Here is a 14,142-nt window from a genome sequence, read left to right as displayed (position 1 = left end):
ATACTGCTATATAGTGAACACATAATAGTAGTATACAGGGCCCATATAATACTGCTATATAGTGAGCACATAATAGTAGTATACAGGGCCCATATAATACTGCTATATAGTGAGCACATAACAGTAGTATACAGGGCCCATATAATACTGCTATATAGTGAGCACATAACAGTAGTATACAGGGCCCATTTAATACTGCTATATAGTGAGCACATAACAGTAGTATACAGGGCCCATATAATACTGCTATATAGTGAGCACATAACAGTAGTATACAGGGCCCATATAATACTGCTATATAGTGAGCACATAACAATAGTATACAGGGCCCACATAATACTGCTATATAGTGAGCACATAACAGAAATATACAGGGCCCATATAATACTGCTATATAGTGAGCACATAACAGAAATATATAGGGCCCATATAATACTGCTATATAGTGAGCACATAACAATAGTATACAGGGCCCACATAATACTGCTATATAGTGAGCACATAACAGAAGTATACAGGGCCCATATAATACTGCTATATAGTGAGCACATAACAGAAATATATAGGGCCCATATAATACTGCCATATAGTGAGCACATAACAGAAGTATACAGGGGCCATATAATACTGCCATATAGTGCGCACATAACAGAAGTATACAGGGCCCATATAATACTGCTATATAGTGAGCACATAACAGAAGTATACAGGGCCCATATAATACTGCTATATAGTGAGCACATAACAGACGTATACAGGGCCCATATAATACTGCTATATAGTGAGCACATAACAGACGTATACAGGGCCCATATAATACTGCCATATAGTGAGCACATAACGGAAGTTTACAGGGCTAATATAATACTGCCATATAGTGAGCACATAGCAGAAGTATACAGGGCCCATATAATACTGCTATATAGTGAGCACATAACAATAGTATACAGGGCCCACATAATACTGCTATATAGTGAGCACATAACAGAAATATACAGGGCCCATATAATACTGCTATATAGTGAGCACATAACAGAAATATATAGGGCCCATATAATACTGCCATATAGTGAGCACATAACAATAGTATACAGGGCCCACATAATACTGCTATATAGTGAGCACATAACAGAAGTATACAGGGCCCATATAATACTGCTATATAGTGAGCACATAACAGAAATATATAGGGCCCATATAATACTGCCATATAGTGAGCACATAACAGAAGTATACAGGGGCCATATAATACTGCCATATAGTGAGCACATAACAGAAGTATACAGGGCCCATATAATACTGCTATATAGTGAGCACATAACAGAAGTATACAGGGCCCATATAATACTGCTATATAGTGAGCACATAACAGACGTATACAGGGCCCATATAATACTGCTATATAGTGAGCACATAACAGACGTATACAGGGCCCATATAATACTGCCATATAGTGAGCACATAACGGAAGTTTACAGGGCTAATATAATACTGCCATATAGTGAGCACATAGCAGAAGTATACAGGGCCCATATAATACTGCTATATAGTGAGCACATAACGGAAGTATACAGGGCCCACATAATACTGCCATATAGTGAGCATATAACGGAATTATACAGGGCCCATATAATACTGCCACATAGTGACCATATAATAGTGGTTTACCTTATCGTTATATGACTTCATGACGCTCCCCACCTGCTTCACAGACAATTCTAGAGGCCGCGGTCCATTGTCATCTTCGAATGCCAGACGCAAGGATCCCTACAGGGAGAGGAAATGACACAATCATCACCGGATGTCCACCCTGCCTGACCAATGGCACTGTCACTCCAGGATCCTTGTACACTGATCCCCCATTGATCAGCTGTAATCTGTGATGGAGCGGCGCCCCCACAGGGGAGACGAGGCATTACACAGCGCCCACTCACATCAATGCTTTCTGTAATGTATAGAAAGCCGCACTGTTACCTTGCGTGTGATCTCGGTGTTCTCGGCAGCCGTGTCCATTCACTGATTGTTCAGGTTTTCTAAAACGTCATGATTACACACTGAAAAGTTCAACGACTTCATAATATACTTTGTGCCTGAAATCAACGTTGTAATCTATGTGATTGCTGTCAGTGAATGACAACTATTCCATTTACAGAAACATGCACCAATTTAGCACTGATCCAGGTTAGACAATGCTCTGTGAGCTAACCTGCCTGGCCTGTGTTTAGCTCACAGAGCATTGTGTAGACAGGGTACAACCAGATGAGAGCCGGGCACCAGGTTTACCCCAGATTCGGACCCCTCGATGCCTCTGCTCTTTGCATAATGCGAATATATGGGAAATGGAGGAAGAGTCGGCCCCTTTAGAAATGACCCTCTAGGGGAGGTGACCATCTGGATATTTGGAGTTTTCCTCCGCACAAGCCAAGTGGTGAAATATATAGTGGCGTAACCTGAAGCTTCGGGCCCCCAATACAAAATCTACCATATGCCCTTTATAACACTTTTTTAGAGGGTCCTTTGGGCCCATTCAGACACCTGGTTCTGAATATGAGCTCTGTACCTCTCCAGCTATTGTAAAACTACAACTCCCAGCATGTCTGAGCAGCCAACGCAAGGCCTTGTACTGCACATTAACCCTCTTATGACAGGGCCATTTTTTTTTACCTCCCTCTGCTTCCAAGAGCCCTAACTATGTTTTTTATTTTTCCATCAAAAATGTAAAATACGGTAAAATGGCGACCTGTATTTACAGTGTTCAGAACGCTGTAAAAAAAAAAAAAAAAAAAGCCCCAAAAACATGATTCTCCAGGTCAGTACGATTACGGTGACACTAAACTTATTAGGATTTATATATATATTTTATTAGTTCCGTAAAATTTCACAATTTTGTAAAATGATAAAGTAAATAAATTCGGGTTGTGTCGCCATTATATGAGACCCGTGACTTTATTATTTTTACATAGACGTGGCTTTTATTGGTACCATTTTGTGCTATGTATTTTCATCACATTTTTGGCAGGAAGGTGCGACAAATTACAAATAAAAGAGAGGAATCTGAAATGTATTTTTCTTTTGATGTACCTAACGTATGGTTTAATTTATTTTATATTTCTTATTGATCACACTTTTAGGGATACAACGATATTAATTACCTTTTTTTTTTTTCAAACGACCTTATTTTTTAACAAATACCTATATATATATATATATATATATATATATATATTTATAAAGATTCTTATTTATTTCTTAAAACACTATTTTTTTACTTGGTAAATTTTTAGGCCTTAAAATAAGACAATTGTGATGTTTCAATGCATTTTTCTTTTTAGCGTTTAACGTGATTTGAACATATATGTATATGTTTTATTATTTATTCATTCATTGAAACACTATTTTTTAAATTTAACTTTTAGTCCTTAAAAAAGACAATTGTGATGTTTAAATGCATTTTTCTTTTTAGCGCTTAATTTATTAATTTACGGTTTAAATTATTTTATATTTTTTATAGATCGCAGTTTTAGGGACATGTACCGTATTTTTTAAAAAATTACCTTATTTTTTAATAAATACTTTTTTTCATTTCCTTATATTTTTTTTTCAATAAATACATTTTTTTTCTTTAATTTTGGTGATGATTTCAACTTTTATGTATTTGTTATATATATTTATTAAAACACTATTTTTTTTTCAAATTTTAACTAACATTTTTAGTCCTCGTAGGGAACTTGAACCTGCAATAGTTTGATCGCTTGCACTATCTACTGAAATACCTCAGTATTGTAGTATATGGTGTAATTGGCGTTCTCCTATGCAGCTCAGCCAAAGCCTAGGCTTCGCAGGAGGATGAAGATGGCAGCCATAGGGGCTTTTATCAGGCCTTCGGCCGCCATGGCAAGCAGCCCATTTAAATGTCGCCGTCATTAATTGACAGCATTTAAATGGTTAAACAGCAGAAATGGGAGCTCAACTTCGGTCGCAGCTTTTACAGGCAGATGCCGACTGTGCAAATATAGCTGGCACCTGCCCATATATGAAGCGGGCTCAGCGCCTGAACGCAATCTATTCACCTCGCACGTGACTTGTGAGGAAAATACACGTCTCTAGGGTTGAAAAATATGAAAAACGTTTTTTTAATATCTTATAGCTAAGCCACGATATGATCGCTCGAAGTTACAGGCCCGAAGCCTGAGGCTGCAGTACTGTGAGATTCTTTTGTGAATTTTGGTTGTCATGGAGACCTTGTTGTGCAACCAAAACACCTCACACACCAATGTCTGACTGACCCAATTATGCTGGGACAGTTCAGTCCATAAATGGGTGCGATTAAGTCATACCCCAGAGTGGCCATTTTGAGGGGTAGTCCCTAGCATTTATGGGAGACGAGCTAAAGGGTGATGAATTGGAGGTTGTTATGGCGTCCATACACAGTTGTGATTATGTCAAGGCCGAACCCCAAGGGTCGAGGGTTACCCTATCCTCCTCTAAAAATTGGGTGTGCTGGGGGTTCCCAGATGTTTTGAAGGGGCTGAATTTGGGGGTTACGTTTATTTTGGGCCCTATACGAGACAGGCAGGATGTAGTATTGTTGTGGAAGGTCTCTATGACAACACTGCATGTGGCCATTTAAAAAAAAAAAAAAAAAAAAGGATGTTTTCAGATTCTGTCAGTAGTGCAGTTTCAGGCTTTGGGCCTATAAGTTCATTCGATCATATCTCGGCCTAGAAATAACATATTACAACCCAGTTTTCAGATTTTTAATGTAAACGGAAGGGACTTTTATATGTTTTAATATTATGTCATTATTGATGTGAGAGGAATATCTGGCGCAGCCACGTCTGCAGAACATCCTCCGCGCTGGTATCATGTGTGAGCGGTACAGGCCCAGGGAGATATCTGACCTAATTACATACAGAACATGAGGCTGATGGAGGAGACGCTCCGTCCTTGCACGGCTCGGTGGAATATATTGGAATATTTCAGATTTGTCACATTGAATGATGTCAGATCTGCACTACGGCCCTTCTCGGCTTCGGCCTTCATTACTGCCCTTAAAGAGCTTGTCCATCGTGTTTGAACGCCGTCATACTGTCCCCTCCACTCCCGCCATGACAGGCTTTGTCACCAGAGATTGATATCATGATGAATTTGTACCTAAGGACAATGTCAGCTCTGCTATATCAGCAGTATATAACACCCACACACCCCTGAAAGTAAACCCCCACAAGCCCACCAGGGGTAAATTCTCAGCCAAGATCTATAGAAATGTCACCGAGTTTCCATCTATTCACCGCCGTTAACTAGCGAGACAGGAACTGAGTCACTAACACCCTCAACAGAGGCCGAACGGACGGACTCCCATCAGGCTGCTCCTACACGCAGATATCATTATTAAAGGGGTTTTCCAGATACACAGATGATGTATATATAGAAAAGGCGATGATCAGATCCTAAATATTAATTTCTCTCTCCTTTGAGGGGATTAATATTTCTGATAATGCCCCCCCGAATACTCTGTAGTGCTTGTAGGGGTGAAAGAGTTAATTCATATCATCTCTCTGTTGGTCTAAGATGGTGAAATGGTTAATACCTGATATCGCTGGTAGTCTGCGGTGGTGAAAGGGTTAATCTCTCTGGAAGTCTAGCATGATGATGGGATTAATACAATCTAATATTAATGGTGGGCCAGGGAGATGAACGGGTTCATTTCTAATATCTCGGGTGGTCTAGCGTGGAAAAAGGGTTAATTTTAATATTTTAATATTTCCGAAGGTCTGGGGTGGTGTAGAGGTTAATACCTAATTTCTGATAGCCGTCGCATGAAGAAGTGGCTAATTTCTAATATATCTGGTCAGCAAGAGTTGTGTAGGAGTTAATACGGAATTATTAATGGAGGTCTAGCGTGGTGAAAGGGTTAAATTTATTTTGTTGCGTGGTGAAATGGTTAATACCTTATATCTCTGGTGATCTAAGATGGTAAATGGGTTAATATTTAATATATTGAGCCGGCTTGTCTTGCATCATGAAGGGGTTAAAATCTAATCTCTCTGGCGGTCTAGGGGGCAATTTAATGGGAGAATTTGTAATGCGCTGGATATATGAAAGGTCTGCAGCACATATGTCATACTCGGGCCGCAGGGTGAGTAGTATATGTGGCCCGTGAGCCCGGAGACTCCCCCGCCCAGCATCCCACTGTCAGCCATGTCGGCATCCTAGATACCTGTACAGTTCAATGATGGAGGAGGGAGCGACACCTGATATTCCCTCTTCCATCATTCCCCCTCTGCGGTGTCACATCTCAGTGCAGCGGGCACGATGACGCTATCACAACGTGCTGGCTACACCGGAGGTGTGCAGAGGATCTGAAGACACCGTGAAGAGACCGGAGCAGCGGGAAAATGGGCAGAGGTGAGAATTTATTTTTATATGTGGCCTATTATACTGTAAGGAACACTATGTGGGGTCATTATACTGTATGGAGCACTATATGGGGTCATTATACTGTATGGAGCACTATGTGGGGTCTATAATACTGTATGGAGCACTATGTGGGCCGTTATACTGTATGGAGCACTATGTGGGGTCATTATACTGTATGGAGACTATGTGGGGTCATTATACTGTATGGAGACTATGTGGGGTCAGTATACTGTATGAAGCACTATGTGGGGTCATTATACTGTATGGAGGGCTATGTGGGGTCAGTATACTGTATGGAGCACTATGTGGGGTCATTATACTGTATGGAGCACTATGTGGGGCCATTATACTGTATGGAGACTATGTGGGGCCATTATACTGTATGGAGCACTATGTGGGGTCTATAATACTGTATGGAGCACTATGTGGGGCCATTATACTGTATGGAGCACTATATGGAGCCCATTATACTGTATGGAGACTATGTGGGGTCATTATACTGTATGGAGACTATGTGGGGCCATTATATTGTATGGAGCACTATGTGGGGCCATTATACTGTATGGAGCACTATATGGAGCCCATTATACTGTATGGAGACTATGTGGGGCCATTATATTGTATGGAGCACTATGTGGGGTCAGTATACTGTATGGAGCACTATGTGTTGCCCATTATACTGTAGGGCGTATGGGGCATTCGGATCCCTGGGTGGCCGAGATCGGGGCACTTTATTTCTAGTCAGTTTAGTCGTCAGGTTTTACACGTGGAACGCACGGTGCTTAGTGTCAACTCAGCAGAAAATCCTCCCCCGGGACGAGGTTGTTAGGAACATTCTGGGTGGCCTGGTGAAGGTGCGCTCTCTGGAGTATGACAGGCTAGGTGCAGCGAGGGCCTCTCTTCTCTGGAGAGGGTTCTCATTTAATGTACCTAGGGCTTAGATAAGCAGGTAAATCATAGGGACAGGTAGATAGCCTCAGTAGGGACAGGTAGATAGTTAGGGACAGGACAGGGACAGCCCAGGGACAGTTAGGTAGGCACGCGGTGAGTTAGGTAGGGTAGTAGGGTCAGGCAGGGAGAGACAGGGAAAGGTAGGTAGATAAATAGGGGCAGATGTCTAGACAGGTAGGGACGGCTGGTAGAGTAAGGATTGCTAGGGTAGAAGCCTGTCATCTCCGGTTTCCCGGTGACGGGCTGGGGCTTTTCACTATCAGATTTTTCTTTTGCCGAAGTGAATTACTGATATAGGGCTTACAGGCACCAATCCTGGCTCTGGGTAAGTGTTGTAATATAGAGAGTTATGTAGCATCTATAATATAACGCTGGGAGCGTCACTCTGTCCGAAGCCTTTATAGACTGCGCAGGCGCAAGCGCCGGCGCAGTCTGGCCCCCACAGAGTGACGCTCCCAGGAGATCACGGTATGCGTGAACACTGAACGCATACCGCGATCTCCACCGGAGAGTCAGGGACCGCCAGGAGGGTAAGTATATTCACCTTTCCCCGTTCCAGCGCTGCGTGCGTCTCCGTCTCCCGGCTCCTCTGCTGTGACAGTTCAGAGGGCGCGATGACGCGCTTAATGCGCGCCGGCGCCGCCCTCTGACTTACCAGTCACAGGCAGAGGAGCCGGAGTGTGTCTTCAAGAAAATGGCGCCGGAAAGCGCGGACTGCGCAGGCGCCGATTCCTGCTGCCGGAATCGGCGCCTGCGCAGTCCGCGCTTTCCGGTGTCATTTTCTTGAAGACACACTCCGGCTCCACTGCAGGTGTGTCTTCAAGAAAATGGCGCCGGAAAGCGCGGACTGCGCAGGCGCCGATTCCTGCTGCCGGAATCGGCGCCTGCGCAGTCCGCGCTTTCCGGCGCCATTTTCTTGAAGACACACCTGCAGTGGAGCCGGACGATAGGTGAGTATGGTATTTTTTTTTTTTTATATGGCAGCAGCATACGGGGGCATACACACTGGAGCGTCTTATGGGCGGCATATCATACAATGGTGGCGCAGGATGGGAGCAGCACATGACAGAACGGGGGCAGGATGGCAGCAGCACATGACAGAACGGGCGCAGGATGGCAGCAGTACATGACAGAACGGGTGCAGGATGGCAGCAGCACATGACAGAACGGGCCCAGGATGGCAGCAGCACATGACAGAACGGGCGCAGGATGGCAGCAGCACATGACAGAACGGGCGCAGGATGGCAGCAGCACATGACAGAACGGGCGCAGGATGGCAGCAGCACATGACAGAACAGGCGCAGGATGGCAGCAGCACATGACAGAACGGGCGCAGGATGGGAGCAGCACATGACAGAACGGGCGCAGGATGGCAGCAGCACATGACAGAACGGGCGCAGGATGGGAGCAGCACATGACAGAACGGGCGCAGGATGGGAGCAGCACATGACAGAACAGGCGCAGGATGGCAGCAGCACATGACAGAACGGGCGCAGAATGGGAGCAGCACATGACAGAACGGGCCCAGGATGGCAGCAGCACATGACAGAACGGGCGCAGGATGGCAGCAGCACATGACAGAACGGGCGCAGGATGGCAGCAGCACATGACAGAACGGGCGCAGGATGGCAGCAGCACATGACAGAACGGGCGCAGGATGGCAGCAGCACATGACAGAACGGGCGCAGGATGGGAGCAGCACATGACAGAACGGGCGCAGGATGGCAGCAGCACATGACAGAACGGGCGCAGGATGGCAGCAGCACATGACAGAACGGGCGCAGGATGGGAGCAGCACATGACAGAACGGGCGCAGGATGGCAGCAGCACATGACAGAACGGGCGCAGGATGGGAGCAGCACATGACAGAACGGGGGCGCAGGATGGGAGCAGCACATGACAGAACGGGTGCAGGATGGGAGCAGCACATGACAGAACGGGCGCAGGATGGCAGCAGCACATGACAGAACGGGGGTGCAGGATGGGAGCAGCACATGACAGAACGGGGGCGCAGGATGGCAGCAGCACATGACAGAACGGGCGCAGGATGGGAGCAGCACATGACAGAACGGGGGCGCAGGATGGGAGCAGCACATGACAGAACGGGTGCAGGATGGGAGCAGCACATGACAGAACGGGCGCAGGATGGCAGCAGCACATGACAGAATGGGCGCAGGATGGGAGCAGCACATGACAGAACGGGGGTGCAGGATGGGAGCAGCACATGACAGAACGGGGGCGCAGGATGGGAGCAGCACATGACAGGATGGGAGCAGCAAATGACAGAATGGAGGCGCAGGATGGGAGCAGCACATGACAGAACGGGGGCGCAGGATGGGAGCAGCACATGACAGAACGGGGGCGCAGGATGGGAGCAGCACATGACAGGATGGGAGCAGCAAATGACAGAATGGAGGCCCAGGATGGGAGCAGCACATGACAGAACGGGGGCGCAGGATGGGAGCAGCACATGACAGAACGGGGGCGCAGGATGGGAGCAGCACATGACAGGATGGGGATGCAGGATGGAGCAGCACATGACAGAATGGGGGCGCAGGATGGAGCAGCACATGACAGAATGGGGGCGCAGGATGGAGCAGCACATGACAGGATGGGGACGCAGGATGGAGCAGCACATGTCAGGATGGGGATGCAGGATGGAGCAGCACATGACAGGATGGGGGCGCAGGATGGGAGCAGCACATGACAGGATGGGGACGCAGGATGGAGCAGCACATGTCAGGATGGGGATGCAGGATGGAGCAGCACATGACAGGATGGGGACGCAGGATGGAGCAGCACATGACAGGATGGGGACGCAGGATGGAGCAGCACATACCAGGATGGAGACCATATACCAATATAAATGCTCGCCACCCGGGCGTAGAACGGGTTCAATAGCTAGTTATATTATATTGTAAGGTGATGATCCTGTGGCTTACAGGGTTAATACACCTGTCTTGTAAGCAAGAGGTTATGAGTTCCTCGGTGAGATTATTTTTGTATTGTGTGGAGGGAGGGGCTTCGTGGTAGGTTGTATTTGCTGTGAAAAAAAATAAAAAACTAAAAAATAAAAAAAAATGAAATAATAAAATAAATTAAATAGAAAAAGAAAAAAAAAATTGTGATTTAGATAGATGTGTTTAAGCCAGGTGGCTATAGTGTTTCTTTTTGGGCGATGGACCAGAGTTTTCTTTGTCAGGTTTGGTATGAAGTGTGTATGTACGTGTATTAATAAAATGTTTCTTCTCTCCTTGGGTGATGTAACCTGGGGAGGAGGAGATCTGGAGAATCAAAGTGAAAAGACAAGTAAAGGACAGAAAACAACATAAGAAAGAAAGATGGAGGAAGCTTCTCTGAGAAAGAAGAAGGCAGTTTGTTTTCTTTTGCGGGGTTGCTTTGACTGGGGGCAGTTATGCTGGACTCGGACTTTGCTTTGGACTGGGGGGGGTAATGTTGGACTCGTACAGTTGCTTTTGCTGGGGTTTTGATTTTTGCTATTTATTGATTGTAAGTTTTGTATTTTTATAATAAAAGAGTTCACTGCATACAGATTTATACAGCCACCACTAGGGGGAGCTCACTATATATAGATTATACAGCCACCACTAGAGGGAGCTCACTGCATCAGATTTATACAGCCACCACTAGGAGGAGCTCACTATATATAGATTATACAGCCACCACTAGAAGGAGCTCACTAAATACAGATTTATACAGCCACCACTAGGGGGAGCTCACTAAATACAGATTTATACAGCCACCACTAGGGGGAGCTCACTAAATACAGATTTATACAGCCACCACTAGAAGGAGCTCACTAAATACAGATTTATACAGCCACCACTAGGGGGAGCTCACTAAATACAGATTTATACAGCCACCACTAGAGGGAGCTCACTACATACAGATTTATACAGCCACCACTAGGAGGAGCTCACTATATATAGATTATACAGCCACCACTAGAGGGAGCTCACTGCATCAGATTTATACATACAAAATAAATAAGATCCATCCCCTTAAGTGTGCCCAATGCTGGGGTCCCAGGTGCTAGGAATCACAGTGGTCCTCACTGGATCAGACATTAATAGCTGATCCTATGGTGGGAAGATGGAGTCAAATCTCCAGCCATGACAGGCAGCTGTGTAGACCCAACGCTGGAATGAACAGCTGCGGGATGATAAAGCTTTGCTTCTCAATACACGATACCAAAGCCAAGACGACCTTAGAGTCCATAGAGAAAAATAAACCTCTCCGCCATTGATTTTTTTTTCTTGCTCGCTCTCGTTTTAATTCCGCTTTCTCTCTTTTAAATATTCGATTTAGGTGACAGCAGATCAATCGCTGCCCTTCTTCCCCCGCCCCGGTCTGTCGGGCTGCAGGCAATAAGATCTCTATACAATCATGTGCGAATGATCACACGGCAGATGAAGAAAAAAAAAATGCCAGCCATAAATCAGGCCGGATCTCCACGTCCTTTAAATTTAATCTGACACTCAATCTCTGCTGTTAAATAAAAGCCCCATAAAAGAGGCAGCGGCAATCCGTCCTGCGATCTGTCATTATAATGGACTCCCCAGACGGCGGGGGCGGCGGAGCGGAGGCCGCAGTACGTGTTATGGGAGTCTGCGCTGTGCCATTTTAAGGGGTATTTCAACCTAAAATGACCTTAAAATAAAAGAAAAAAGCCTTGTATATGTTCCTGACAACCAATAAGGGTCTGCGCACATGTTCAGTGTTTGGATGCAGACATTTCTGAACAATTTTTGCATCTCTTGACAGATAAAAATTCAGCTGCAAAAATGAACGTTTTTGGTGCATTTTTACCGATTTTTGATGCGTTTTTGCTGTGTTTTCGATGCGTTTTTGGATAGCAATGAGTGATGGCACCTTTTATGTTGGGAAGGGCGCAATAACCATGGATCTTGGCCAGCCTAATAATACAGTATAAGCCTGCAGCTGTCTGCTTTGCCTTTGCTGGTTATCAAAAAATGGAGGGACTCCACTATGCTCTTTTCATTTATTTAATCATAAAAAATCTGTCCAACAAGCTCCACAGGGTGCAGTTTTATAATATGCCCGGTGGTTGTGCAATTATATGTATATGTCCTACTGTCTATTTATATGTTTGTCTATATGTCTGTTTATTTGTCTGTCTGTCTTTATATCTGGCTTTTGATATGTCTGCTTATATGTCTGTTTACAAGTCTTTGTACATATCTGTCTACATGTCTGTATATATATATATATATCTGTCTACGTGTCTGTCTACATGTCTATGTCTGCTTGTATGTCTGTCTACATGTCTTTGCACATATCTGTCTACATGTCTGTATATATACAGTGGGGCAAAAAAGTATTTAGTCAGTCAGCAATAGTGCAAGTTCCACCACTTAAAAAGATGAGAGGCGTCTGTAATTTCCATCATAGGTAGACCTCAACTATGGGAGACAAACTGAGAAAAAAAAATCCAGAAAATCACATTGTCTGTTTTTTTAACATTTTATTTGCATATTATGGTGGAAAATAAGTATTTGGTCAGAAACAAAATTTCATCTCAATACTTTGTAATATATCCTTTGTTGGCAATGACAGAGGTCAAACGTTTTCTGTAAGTCTTCACAAGGTTGCCACACACTGTTGTTGGTATGTTGGCCCATTCCTCCATGCAGATCTCCTCTAGAGCAGTGATGTTTTTGGCTTTTCGCTTGGCAACACGGACTTTCAACTCCCTCCAAAGGTTTTCTATAGGGTTGAGATCTGGAGACTGGCTAGGCCACTCCAGGACCTTGAAATGCTTCTTACGAAGCCACTCCTTCGTTGCCCTGGCGGTGGGCTTTGGATCATTGTCATGTTGAAAGACCCAGCCACGTTTCATCTTCAATGCCCTTGCTGATGGAAGGAGGTTTGCACTCAAAATCTCACGATACATGGCCCCATTCATTCTTTCATGTACCCAGATCAGTCGTCCTGGCCCCTTTGCAGAGAAACAGCCCCAAAGCATGATGTTTCCACCACCATGCTTTACAGTAGGTATGGTGTTTGATGGATGCAACTCAGTATTCTTTTTCCTCCAAACACGACAAGTTGTGTTTCTACCAAACAGTTCCAGTTTGGTTTCATCAGACCATAGGACATTCTCCCAAAACTCCTCTGGATCATCCAAATGCTCTCTAGCAAACTTCAGACGGGCCCGGACATGTACTGGCTTAAGCAGTGGGACACGTCTGGCACTGCAGGATCTGAGTCCATGGTGGCGTAGTGTGTTACTTATGGTAGGCCTTGTTACATTGGTCCCAGCTCTCTGCAGTTCATTCACTAGGTCCCCCCGCGTGGTTCTGGGATTTTTGCTCACCGTTCTTGTGATCATTCTGACCCCATGGGGTGGGATTTTGCGTGGAGCCCCACATCGAGGGAAATTATCAGTGGTCTTGTATGTCTTCCATTTTCTAATTATTGCTCCCACTGTTGATTTCTTCACTCCAAGCTGGTTGGCTATTGCAGATTCAGTTTTCCCAGCCTGGTGCAGGGCTACAATTTTGTTTCTGGTGTCCTTTGACAGCTCTTTGGTCTTCATCATAGTGGAGTTTGGAGTCAGACTGTTTGAGGGTGTGCACAGGTGTCTTTTTATACTGATAACAAGTTTAAACAGGTGCCATTACTACAGGTAATGAGTGGAGGAAAGAGGAGACTCTTAAAGAAGAAGTTACAGGTCTGTGAGAGCCAGAAATCTTGATTGTTTGTTTCTGACCAAATACTTATTTTCCA

At 44.9% G+C, this 14,142-nt stretch overlaps 1 protein-coding gene across 3 annotated transcripts in view; it reads right to left on the bottom strand.

The window, feature by feature from the left end:
* The window catches only part of C2CD2 (C2 calcium dependent domain containing 2), a 64,105-nt gene that overhangs the window by 41,241 nt on the left and 8,722 nt on the right, over positions 1-14,142 (bottom strand). For 2 of the 3 annotated variants that reach the window (XM_069760688.1, XM_069760690.1), the window contains one exon: positions 1,669-1,767. In XM_069760688.1, coding sequence (XP_069616789.1) covers positions 1,669-1,767 — 99 coding nt within the window. The remainder of the gene's footprint in view (positions 1-1,668; positions 1,768-14,142) is intronic. The other variant, XM_069760689.1, reaches the window with a different exon arrangement.

The sequence above is a fragment of the Ranitomeya imitator genome, chromosome 3 (genome assembly GCF_032444005.1).
Source record: "Ranitomeya imitator isolate aRanImi1 chromosome 3, aRanImi1.pri, whole genome shotgun sequence".
NCBI classification, from domain to species: domain Eukaryota; kingdom Metazoa; phylum Chordata; class Amphibia; order Anura; family Dendrobatidae; genus Ranitomeya; species Ranitomeya imitator.
Note: the sequence above shows the minus strand (reverse complement) of the source record. Positions and strands in the feature narration are given on the sequence as shown.